This window comes from Monodelphis domestica, chromosome 6 (genome assembly GCF_027887165.1).
Source record: "Monodelphis domestica isolate mMonDom1 chromosome 6, mMonDom1.pri, whole genome shotgun sequence".
Lineage (NCBI taxonomy): Eukaryota > Metazoa > Chordata > Mammalia > Didelphimorphia > Didelphidae > Monodelphis > Monodelphis domestica.
In genome coordinates this window covers 106,062,473-106,075,609 of record NC_077232.1, presented here as the reverse complement: position 1 = coordinate 106,075,609, position 13,137 = coordinate 106,062,473, and the positions used below count along the sequence as shown (strand labels likewise).

The following is a 13,137-nucleotide window of genomic DNA, read 5'->3' as shown; positions in this document are numbered from 1 at the left end:
TTTTTCTTATAAGGGTTTTTTTCTCCCATGTCACCTCCCCTAAGTCCCTACATCTACCAATCACTGTAGATGTTTTCCAAAAGACAGCCCATTTTGAATTCACAGCTTGAGTAGATTAATCTCTTTTGTAAGAGAGAAAAAAAATGCTGCTGTGTTGACCAAGATCTTCAGTAAGTCTGAACTAGAGAAAACACAGCTGAGTCAACTAATCTCATCAAGAGAAAACTTGCCCGACCCTTTTAGGTACCTAGCATCTCATTGTATCAATTCTAAAAACAGGCCTGGCTCAAAGAACTAATTGCCCCACCATAAGCATGGATCCAGGTACTTTCTTTGTTTAGCAAGGAGTTTTTTTTTTTTCCCTAAAGCAGTCTTAAGTAAGGTTGGAGTAGAGGTCCTCCCATTTCTGATCCTGGCGAGTTCTCACATCAAAATGGGGAATGTTTCTCAGTAGGGAATTTGTCCCAATTAAGAATTCCCCGATGGGGAAATTTTTAACATTCACAAGTCTGAGAGATTTCAAGATTTACAGCCTTTTTTAAGCTTTATCAGATACCATTTTACTTAAAAATCAGTCTGGAAGCCTATTAATGGCTTAACCTATAAATTATAGTAAATGAACAGGATTTATAATTTTTTCATATACAAAGCCATTATCAATGGGAGAGGATTTTTTTTACATCATGTTGGTAGAAGCATTAAATTAAGAAAAAATATAAAGTCGGGTGAAATTTGGAAGGATTTGTTGTTGATAAACTATAGTTAAATTAATGAATTGTAGGTTTATGTTATTTTATCTTTTGATGCCTTTGACTATTTGAAATGAGAAATATTTATTAGTACCTTTTGGAAATTAAAATTTGGAGTTTGAAAGTTCCAGTGATATGTGACTGTAAATACTTGTGTATTAATTAGTAGGAAAAACACCTCTCATTAATGTTGAAATACAACCTGACTATTCATAGATTATTGTAGTTGGAATTTTAATCTCATCATAGTTTTACTGTTTTGGCTAAAGAATTTTACTTTGATTAATTTCAAGGAGTAAGTATATTCTTTTTTCTGTTCAACAATGGTGTTTGACCAGAATCTTGCTAAAGATAGCCTTCAAGTTTATGATGTTTAAGAGAATAAAAAATTGCTCAAAATATACATTTTTTACTTAAAATCTATGCATATAACATTTACATAGGATTTTAAAAGTATATATTTACAATGACACTTGTGACTTGCTGTATGTTATGTGGTTTGTTTAGGGGCATTGAGACTAATTCACATATGACAAGGATATAAGCCACTGATTAAAATAATTTCTGGGTAGAGATTTGCTCTTTCCAAATATATTATCTGATATAGTTCCTGGTAGGGTGATCTGCTGGTCTCTAGGTTATTTTTCTCCTTTCTCATGGAGTTCAGTACCTGACATATATTGATGTTCTTTCAAATGCCTTAATTTACCAGTTCTTTAACTTTATCAATTCCTATAGCTTTCACTTCACCATAATCACATTTCAGTCTCATGGCCAAGAATTTTGAAAAATTTTTATAGTATCATAATCTTCTATCTCTTTGTGTTTCTAGACCTATTCTTCAGTCTTACCACAAACTCCAGTTCCTCTTCTCAATATTATCCCATGCAGTTAACCCCTACTATGACTTTACTTTCCTCCTTTCTAGTATTAAACTGAAAATTATACCATCTTCTACTCTTGAATCCCTTGTCCCTTGTCACTTATGCTTTGTCAAACACTAACCCTGAATTAATCCCACTATCTCCTTGGTCTTCTCCTACTTATGCTTCTGAGTGCTGCTGGAGGAAGTCCACACAACTAGCCTAGTGCTGCTTGTGCTAAATACAGATTTGTTATCTAATTTTAGTGAAGCTAAAATTCAGTTTAGCTGAAATTTGAGAATGTCTTTGTGAAGATAACTCTTTCACTTTTGTATTTTGTATCAGATAAAAGCACTTCTTAGGTCACTCTTTACAGCTATTGTTGTAAAACCTTCTGTCTTCAAGCGCTTCACTTCCCTTCTCTCTATAAGATTTTTCCTCTGTGAATTTGGTTTTCTCTCCTCTACATCTCCAGGCTACATAGCATCTTGCCCCCATTCTCTTCTTGACTCTAGTCTTTGATAAAATTGCAATAAAGGATGTCACACAAATTTTTTGATTTGCCAATTCACATAAAAGTTATGTTTACACTATGCTATAGTCTATTAAGTGTACAATAGTCTTATGCTTAAAAAATGTATGTACCTTAATTAAAATATCTTATTTATAAAGAATAATTATCATCTTTTTGCTGGTAGAGGTTCTTACCTCAGTGATGATCATGATTGCTGACTGACCAAGGTGGTGATTGCTGAAGGTTGGGGTGCCTGTAGCAGTTTCTTAAAATAAGGTAACACTGAAGCTTCAGTTGACTCTTCCTTTCACTTTGAACTCATGGAGGCCATTATAGGATTATTAACTGACAATTTCAGTATTGTTCTGTCTCAGGGAATCCTGAAGAGAAGGAAGGAAATATTAGTTGATGACTCAGGCAGCACACATACAAACACATTTATCAATTAAGTGTGCCTTCTTATACTGGCTCAGATCATAGCATCCCAAAATAATTCTAATAGTAACATCACAGATCAATATAGCAGATATTATAATAATGATAAAATTTGAAATTTTTCCAGAATTATCAAAATGTGCATAGAGACACAATGTGAGCACATGCTTTGAGGAAAAATGACACCATAGACTTGTTCAATATGGTTGCCACAAATCCTCAATTTGTAAAAAAACAAAACAAAGAGCTATGAAATATAATAAGCTGAATTATAATAAAAAAGATGCTTGTAGAATGATTATTTTGATAAGTATTATGCTGAGACATAGTATGATCTGAAATAAGGTAATTACTTGAACTAGGACTGTTGATAAAGTTTTGGTTGATAGCAATCTGTAGGCCAATGTTAGGCCTCACCTGTAGATGTTGTTTGAATGCAATATGACTGCTGTACGTTGATGTAAACAGTATTTGGTTTATTAAACTTATTTCTCAGAAGGAATGATAGTGGACCAGAGAAACAGAGTCCCTAAATCTAGAAAATCTAGTAAATCTAGTTTCTTCACCCAAAATCCCACTCTGAGTCCTCATGGACTTTCTTCATAGAGTTGAGGGCTATTCTATCTCTATTCTATCTCTCTCTACCACAAGAAATCTAGCTAACTAATTCTGAACTATTGGTCCACTAATAAATAGAGACTAATAGAGTGTTTGTCATGATAAGATCTCTATAATGGTGATGAGTTCACCCTTGAGGCCAGAGACCCATCAAGATGGTTGGGCTCTTCTCTATGGTAGAGTTACTGGGTCTTTGCATTTCACACACCCAAAATCATAATGTCGCAGAAAATGTCACTGCTCCCAGAGTCACAGAAGCTGATATCTGGATTCAGGGATGAAAATACTTCCTGAAATATCTTGATGACAGGTAACACAGGAACCTCCAGGTATTAGTCAGAAAAGTCAGTTACCTCTTTTTGGCCTATACAAGATGGCCAACAGGAAGTGACTCTCTGCTCTCCTTGGTGTCCAGTAATCAATGGACCCCTTGGGTCTTCAGGTTTGGCCTTTTAGCCCTTTGGCACCCCCTGCCCCCCATTCTGGCACTCTTTTTTCAATTATATGCATGTGATCAGACCTTCCTGCAAACCTTTGCTTTTTCTTATGCATAGTCTTAGTTTTGTGGGCTTCCCTTCATTTTTCCCCCTTACAGATTGGTCAGAAAAAAATGAATGTAAGATTGCTTCAAGCCTACATTAAGATTTTCCCAAAGGCCTCTTATCTCTCCTAATTTTTACCTATATCTGTAGAGCTAACCATAATTAATAGACATAATAAAACTGGATATCAACTAACCCATTTTTTTGGGGGGGGATCAAAATTTGGCAATGGCCAAATACCTTGTATGAATATTCTCTAGAACAAATAAATTTCAGTTCTTTGACTGGTAATTGACCCTGAAAATAAAAGATGCTAATTCTTACTTTGAAACTAATAATCATTGCCTGTTCTTCTATTAGACTCTAATAATTAGAGAGTATTGTATTTAAAACCAGAGGACTTAGTTTCAGAATCCTGGCTCTCACTGTGTGACCTTGGACAAATGGACTGAACTTTCTGTCCTGTACTTCATGGGTAAAGTGAAGAGAATTGGACTAAGTGACTTCTAAGGACTCTTCTAGCTATACATCTATAGTTTTCTGATCTTATAGAGCATAATTGAGCATATCTTTCTAAACAGAGATACCAGTTTTTGATGTTTTTATTTTTTGTATTCTAATTTTAATTATTTTATCATTTTTCAATTCCTTTATAGTAACTTTTAGATTATTTATTGTATATTGTGTGATTTGTTATGCTTTGAGACCAAAGTTTTATTTTGATGAAAGTTTAGCAGAAAACAATTATATAAAATTTTATAGCCATATTTTAAGGAATAACTTATTTTTATGAATGAGGTATCAACAAATTCTTCGGTAGCTAAAATAGATATACCGTATATTGTTCTTAAAATGTTAGTCTTATATTTGTTAGTTGAACCAAGTCTAGCTTACAGACCTGTGATGCTCTACAGTGTCTGGACTAGTTAATACCTAATATTTGTTGAAATTTTTATATTATGCATTGTCAGCATGGTCTTTTTAACTTGAAAATATCCCTATTTTATAACTGTCCTGTTATCAGTTTTCTTCCAGTCACTCAGACACAACCTGAGACCTGTCTTTGGTTCTCAGCCAACATTTGATCCATTTCTAAATCCTTTTGATTCCATCTGAGCAATAGCCTTTATCTTATAAGGGTGATCATGTATTTTATAACTAGAAGGCACTATACGGAGGTAGCATGACACCCTTTTTTTCCCCATCCAAAGTACCTCATTGTTACCTTTTCTCCATTTCCACTCATAACACTGTAGAAGTTTCACACCTTCATCTCTTGAATAGACCATTATAATAGCTTCCTCCTTGGTTTGCCTCAACAAATCTTTGTTAAACAGTTTCTTTGTGGCAAGCATCTAGGAATACCTAGGAAGACAACATCTCTCCAATTCATACTTTATATTTATTGGTTTTATGTGTTAGCAGAGTAGACACTTAATAAACACTTAACTTCACTTCCATACTGAAAAACTTTCTATGGATCCCAGCTGAATCTAGATTACTTAATTTAAAATAAAAATCCTTCAAAACCTGATTCCAGCTGTCTTTTATAAGCAGCATAGTGCAAAGAGTGTTGGATTTAGAGTCAAAATATTTAGATCCAAATCCCAGCTCTGCCCTTTAAAGAACATCAAATACAACACTTACAAATAATATTACTCCAAAAAATGATAAAGCAAGGCCTAACTTGGAATAACTATTCTACATAGCTTTGGTCCCAGAGAACGGATATGCTATGTCCCTCCTCTTAGCTGCTGTGTTGGGGAAGATGTGGCAAGCCCTGCTCTGTTTCCCTCTCCAGGGCACCTGAGGACATTTTGTGCATGCCCCGCCCCTTTTCCCAGCTGCCCTATGCTGGCACTTCCTCAGTTCCCTGAGGTAATGGGGCGGGGTTCACAGGCAGATTGAAGGTGCAGTTTTTTTAAAACAGTAATTCTGTTATATTTCCCAATTTTGTCACCTGTAAATATGATGAGCATGCTATCTATGCTGTCCTTCAAGTACTTGATTAGAATGTTGTCAGACAACATCTTGTGAATAATGTGTCACCCTTCCCACTTGACTTAACTGAAGGCAATTTCCTAGGCAAAATATATTAAAAAAAGACATTTTAATGTAGGATTTAAAGTGAAATACTAAGTTTTAATAACCTTCTATAATTTCCTCTGACTCCCCTCAGTATTCTTAATGGGCTCAATTTTCTTAAGACTCTTAAGACATGAACTCCAGAGCATAAAACTTTTTTTTTGTCTCTTGTATTGTCAGATTTACTTTGGCTTTTGTCATTATGTGGCTAATAAATCAGTATATTGGAAAAAGTTTATTATGTTTTAGAAGCATTGGTAAAAACTTCCTGTGATACCAAATTCACATCTATCGCATAAAATGGCCTCCTTTATTTGATGCTATTCATGAAGTGATACTGCAATAGCCACTTGTTGAAACTTTACTCTTTATTAGAAAAGAAATATTATAATGCCCGCCTCTGTGTATAGATCACAAGTACATTGAGTACTCTTTAATTTGTTTAGTATTTTTGACTTCTTTTATGCTTATTTGTTAAAAGTCTTATTTCTTTTTCTATGGCTTTGGTATAAATGATTTAGCCATTCAAGAGCTGAACTTATTTCATACTGTGTTAAGTTTAGCAGGGAGGCACCAAACTCTCTGATGGTTCTTTAAATTCAAAAGCAGTGAGCCAGAATAGGACTACTGGCATTATCCATAGATCACATAGTGTATTAGTAGTGAAGAACAGAAGTGGAATCTAGGAATTTTGTCACATTTGTGCAAGTTTTATATTTTTTATTTAGTTACCTTCTAAAAAGTTTGAAATTTTAAAATGTCAGCAAAAATATTGATTACAAATAGTTTTTAGGTTTATAATGACACATAATATTATGCATTTCCTAGTTTCATAGGCTTTGAAAGTTTTAAAATAGGGTATAAAACCTGTCTTGTAGATAGATTTATTTATACCAATCCTGTTTTCTTGCACAACATCCTTAAACATATCAAGTAATGTATAGACCGAATATATTAACATGAGGTTGTAAACTGTATTTTTAAGGTTACATTTATAACATTTTAAAATATGATAAAATATCTTATTTTTTACTGTTTTCAATAAAACCTATCATTTATTATACTAAACCTTTATGACTGAGCAACTGACATTCTTTTTGCTGAAGTAATACTAAGTTAGAGTCATTCACTATCCTCCAGAGAAATAGCTACCTTATAAAAAGCTTTTCGGAAACCATTTCTTCATTTGGCTTTTCATTCCATAGCCAAAGTCAGGATGCAAATGGAAATGGACTTTTTAATTGTTTTTATTTGTATCTACTTTTTTGGTTGTACCACATATACACACATGTATTTAAAGGTTGCTCATTTTATTCAACAAACATACATAATCATCTGTTGATGCCTTTTATATTCAGAGCAAAACCCCTAGAGATACTTATTGATTTATATTAGATTATCTCTAAGGTCTCTATGTATGAAATTCTATAAGTTAAAAAAAGGAATTGTGTTGTAGCAGAATAAATATTAGATTTGGAGTTGTGAACATAGTTTCAAATTATCTTGGGCAAAGTTTTTTGTATATTCCTTCTTCTGTAAAATAAGATGCTTGTATTAGATGATCTCTAAGATCCTTTCCTGTTCTGAATTTCTAAGCTATTTTTAAATTTAAAGTTTATTTTTAACATTCATTTAAATTTTTTTTGAGTTTTCAAATTCTTTTCCTTTCTTCCCTTCCTTCAGTTATTTAGAAGACAATTATACATGTGAAGTTATGCAAAATATTTCTGTATTAGCCGTGTTCCAAAAAAATAAAAGACAACAATAAAAAGCAAGAAGCATAAAGTGAAAAAACCGAGTTATAGAGTTCATCATTTCTATCTTTTGGGGGTGGATTTTTCATCATGGGTCCTTTGGAATTGTCATGGATCATTGTATTATTGATCAGAGTAGTTAAGTTTTACAATTTATCATTGTTGAAATATTGCTATTAGAGTATAGTATTTTCTTAGTTTTGCACACTTCACTTTGTATCATTTCATGCATATCTTCCAAGATTTTTTTGAAACAAAACTCCTCATCATTTCTTATTGCACAATGATATTCCAACACATTCATATATTAGAATTTATTTACCTATTCCCCAATTGATGCACATTCCCTTGATTTCCATTTCTTTGTCACCATAGAAAGAGCTGCTATAATAATTTTATACAGTTAGGTCATTTTCCCTTTGATTTTTTTTTTGGGTATACGGATCTAGGAGTGGTATTGTTAGGGCAAAGGGTATGCATAATTTTATAGCCCTTTGGGTATAGGTCCAAATTGTTCTCCAGAATGATTAGACCAGTTCACAACTCCCATCAATAGTGTATTAATGTTCTTATCTTTCCACATCTCCAGCACTTGTCATTTTACTTTTCTTTCATGTTAGCCAAACTTAATAGGTATGAGGTGGTACCTTGACTTGTTTTAATTAGTATTTCTAATCGGTACTGATTAAGAACATTTTTTTGTGACTATTATTAGCTTTGATCTCTTCTAAAAATTGCAAGTTTATATTCTTTGACCATTGATCAATTGAGTAATGGTTCTTATTTTTTGTAATTTTAATTTAGTTCCCTATATATTTGAGAAATGAGGCCTTTATCAGATAAACTTACTGCAAAATGTCCCACCACCACCATCACCCTTCCAGGTTTCCTGCTCTCCAATTTTGACTGCATTGATTCTATTTCTGGGAAAACTTTAAATTTTACATAATCAAAGTTATCCATTTTATTTCCTGTGATCCTCTCTTTTACTTCTTAAGTTATATATGCTTCCTATATCCATTGATCTGACTGGTAAATTTTTCTACAGAGCTATTACTTTCTAACAATTTTGACTTGTACATTTTTCATTTATCAGAAAATAATAGAAGTTGACTAGTTATTACCTATTTCTGAGCTTTATAACAGTTTGGAAAATTTCAAATCATGATTGATTACTTTTTTCAGTTGGGGAGGGAGAAGTATTTGGCTCTGTAAATTCATTGGTATGAGATGTCCCAATTTGGAGAGCTCTTCTTAGAGCTGCAGTTCATCTCTTTAGTTTTATAATTATCTGGGACACTGAGAGATTAAGACCTTTATCACTGAGGCAGTACATGGAAAAAGGGAGGAATGAATCCAGGTCTTTCCAAACTGGTATATCCAGCATGTTCCATATTTATCTAAATTTATTGCTATTAAAATTCATTTTAAGGGGGCAGCTGGGTGGCTCAGTGGATTGAGAGTCAGGCCTAAAGATGGGAGGTCCTAGGTTCAAATCTGGCCTCAGACACTTCCCAGCTGTGTGACCCTGGGCAAGTCACTTGATCCCCATTGCCTAGCCCTTACCACTCTTTTGCCTTGGAGCCAATATACAGTATTGACTCCAAGATGGAAGGTAAGGGTTTAAAAAAAAATTATTTTAAGAAACGAAATGAACATTGCTTTATAGTAATAAAATAAATTGAAGTGATGCTAGGTTGTTTTTGGTAGGTTATATTACTTAAAAAAAAACTTTAACAATCCTTATTCAAAAATTCTAGACTACATGCAGACAAGATTCTTTGGCAAAAAGTAAGCTAGGGTGACCCTCCTTTATTTCCCTTTGTTCTTTACATTATCCAGGTGACAAACCCAGTGTGGGGTAGCCATTTGGAAAAAGCTGTTCACATCACTTGATAAGCTGGGAGTCTTGGTGAGATGGAGGACCACCACATCTTATAATATTTTTTGCCATTGTGTCTGAAGTTCCCTGGGGCCTTAAAGTTTGCTCTTATGTTCTACAGACCCACAGACACTGTCATCTGATCTTTGGATGTACCTTAAGGTTTTTTGGGATTTCTTAACTAACCTGCTAACTTCATCCTTGGTTAGAATTTTTGGACCATATCATTTATTCTGCAGCTGAACTATTATGTATGTAATATAGTGGATAGAGCACCAGATTTGGAATAAAAATACTGGAATTCAAATCCTATTTCAGATACTAGTCATGTGCCCTTGGGAAAGTCTTAAACCTTTTCAACCTCAGATTACTTATCTGTAAGAAAACAAATAAAAAAAAGTGAAGGGATAAAATAGCACTTATTTTGTTGTGAGGTCAAATAAAAGAACATGTAAAATACTTTGTGAACTTTAAAGTACTATATAAAGGCTAGATAACTTTGTTTTCCCATAAGTAGATTTTCAATTCCTTGAGAGAAGTAACTGCTTGGCTTTTTCTATTTGTATGGATAGCATTGGCACACACAAAGCATTATAGAAATACTTTTTCATTAATTTCTTCAAGAACTCAAACTTCTTCATTTCTCTGGTGGGGTGTTTATTTTATAGGGCAGTTTTGTGTAAGTTAAATACTAGAAAACATGTTATAGAAAAGGAGGGAGATTTTTAAAAAGTGATTTGAGAAGGTGAACTAACAGTCAAGGGTGATTGAATGGATGTATCTTATTGCTGTTTTGAATACTTACTTACCTCGACTATATAATTATTAAAATTGTGATATTTCTCAATACCATTTGATTACTATTCTATTCAACATTCCTTTATATTGTATTGTTGTACTTTCTCTGTAAGTGTTGCATGTAGTCTGTTTTTCTTGCTTGACAGGAAGCTCATGGTCACATAAGTGACAAGATTCAAATTTCTTTGAAACAGAAATGGGCAGGGTGTGTGCATTAGTATCTTATTTTTTTCCTTCTTATTTTTAGGATTCTGAGCAACAATAAAATATCAGAGTTGAAGAATGGTTCATTTTCAGGGTTAAGTCTTCTGGAAAGACTGTAAGTATTGCTTTAAATCTCTTACTATTTTATAGTTTGCATATTTAAATATTAACTTCACTTCTGATCTAATTGCTAGAGATATTTTTTGTGTCCATCATGAACCTGTTCACTTCAAAACAGGAAATTACATTTAAATAAAAATTCCAATATAATTCCAAACCATGGGTCCTTTTAAAGAGTAGAACTTAAATGAGCATACCTTAAAGCACTTGTATCAAATAGAAATAGGATGACTAAAATATACATAAGGATCCCTGTGTTGCATATTGACTTGTTCAGTTGTGCCTGATTCTTGTCACCCCATTGACCATAGCATGCCAGGTCTTTCTATTATCTTTCTAAGGCTATTTAACCTCACATTCATTGCTTCCACGACACTTATCTATCCATTTCATCCTCTGCTGTCCCTTTTGCTTTTTTGTTTCAATATTTTCCAACATCAGGAATTTTTCCAGCGAGTCCTATCTTTTTCTTATGTAGCCCAAGAATTTAAACTTCAGCTTCAGTGTTTGACCTTCTACTGAATAGTCTGAATTATTTCTTTAGGTATAGATTAAATTGGTTTGCTATCTAAAGGATTCTCAAGTCTTTTCTACTACTGCAGTTCTAAAGCATCAATTCTGTTTTGCTCATCTGTTCTTATAACCCAACTCTTCCAGCCATGGAAGATTTTAACTTTGACTATATGGACCTTTGTTGGCAAAGTGATGTCTCTGCATTAGTATGTTGTCTAGATTTATCATAGCTTTCCTTCCAAAGAGCAATTGACTTTTAATTTTGTAAGGATAATTTTAGTGTTTTGACTTAAAATCTAAATAAGTGGTTGCCGTGGGAAATTGCCAAATATGAAAAATACCCAAGTCAGCTGGGGATTTATGGAGATTTTAATTAAGGTAAATTAAGGGAAGGGGAGAGAGAGAGCGAGAGAGAGCGAGAGAGAGCGAGAGAGAGCGCAGGCCAAAGTGGCCTCTCTGACCCTAAGGGAGAGGGAGTCAGTCTTATCACTCATCATGAGACCGTCTCCAAGCTGGGTTCCAGTCCTCCACTGAATCTCCTGAACTGAGTTCAGAATCTAATTCAATTCAACTTAATTCCCTCAATTGACTTTTTACCCCTTCCTTTTAAAGAAAATTTCTATTCTGTCACCTCCCCTAAATTTTCACATCTACCAGTCACAGTAGACACTTTTTTCAAGGACTGCCCATTCTTAGTTCTCAACACTCTTTAGTTCTTACCTCCTCTGGTTAGATTATATCTTCTGAGTATTTCACACATCTTTGTTAAGCTCACCCTTTTGTAAGTTACTTGACCTTTTTGTGATTAATTTAACCTTTACAGGTACTTAACACCTTTTTGTATTAGATCTAAAAATAGAACTATCTTAAGGTTCTAGCTTCACTATAAGGTATGAGTTAAGTACCTTCATTGTTCAATCAGGAGTTTACAACTTTTATCTTCCCCTAAAGTATATCTAATTAGGGTGGAGTAATGTAAAGTTCCCAAAATATTCCTGATTCTTGTTAGACCAAATATCTCCATTGTTACAATAAGGGAATAGCTAAACCAAATCTTCTAAGGTACAGTCTGAGTAGTTTTTAAGATTCACAATTTCATGGCTGTAGTCTTTTGAGCCCAAGAATATAAAATCTGATACTATTTCCATTTTTTCTCCATCTGTTTGCCAGGAAATAATGGGACCAGTTGCCATGATCTTAGGTTTTTTGATATTAAGCTTAAAATTAGTTGTTATACTCTTCTCTTTCTACCTTATGACGAGACTTTTTGATTCTTTATATTCTGCCATCAGAGTGATATTATCTGAATAAATGAAATTGTTAATATTTCTCCCAGCAATTGTAAATCCAGCTTTTGATTGTCCAGCCTGATGTTTTATATGACATATTAATAAATAAATGCATTATGTAAATAATAAATGTATTAAATAAGGTGTTGATATACAGTTTGGTTGTGTTCCTTTTCCAGTCTTAATTGGTTAATCAATTATTCCATGATCAGTTCTAACTGTTTCTTTTTGACTTGTGTAGGCTCCTTAGGAGACAAGTAAGATGATCTGGTAGTCCCCATCTCTTTTGTTGTGATCAACTCAAAGGTGTTAGTGTAGTCAGTGAAGCAGAAGTAGATCTTTTACTGTAATTCCTTTGGTTTTTCCATAATCCAGTGAATATTGGCAGCTTAACTTCTTTCCCTTTGAAAACCAATCTGCCCTTTTGGTAATTTTTGGTTCACATATTGCTGAAGTTTAGCTTGAGGAATCTTAAGCATAACTTTATTATCATGCAAAATGAACAGAACATTCTTGATCTTTTTGCTTTTCATTAGTATTAGGAAATAAACTTATATTTTTCAGTTTGGTGGTATGAAGTTGAAAATTAATGGTTGGACAATAATTTTATGAAATTATATGGTCACCAATATTATATCTAGAGTCAGAAATTTATAAGTATTTATAAATAGAGAGGAAACAATAAAGAAAAGAAATGTTTGGGGAATAGGAAAGTTATCTATCCTATCAACCTAAATAAATGTTTTGGCCTGCCTCTGCTTAATCCAGGCA

General features: G+C 33.4%; 1 protein-coding gene across 1 annotated transcript in view; it reads left to right on the top strand.

The window, feature by feature from the left end:
* ADGRA3 (adhesion G protein-coupled receptor A3) overlaps positions 1 to 13,137 on the top strand; it is a 163,271-nt gene that overhangs the window by 26,475 nt on the left and 123,659 nt on the right. The window contains exon 2 of the mRNA XM_001368101.4: positions 10,488 to 10,559. Within this exon, the coding sequence (XP_001368138.1) occupies positions 10,488 to 10,559 (72 nt within the window). The remainder of the gene's footprint in view (positions 1 to 10,487; positions 10,560 to 13,137) is intronic.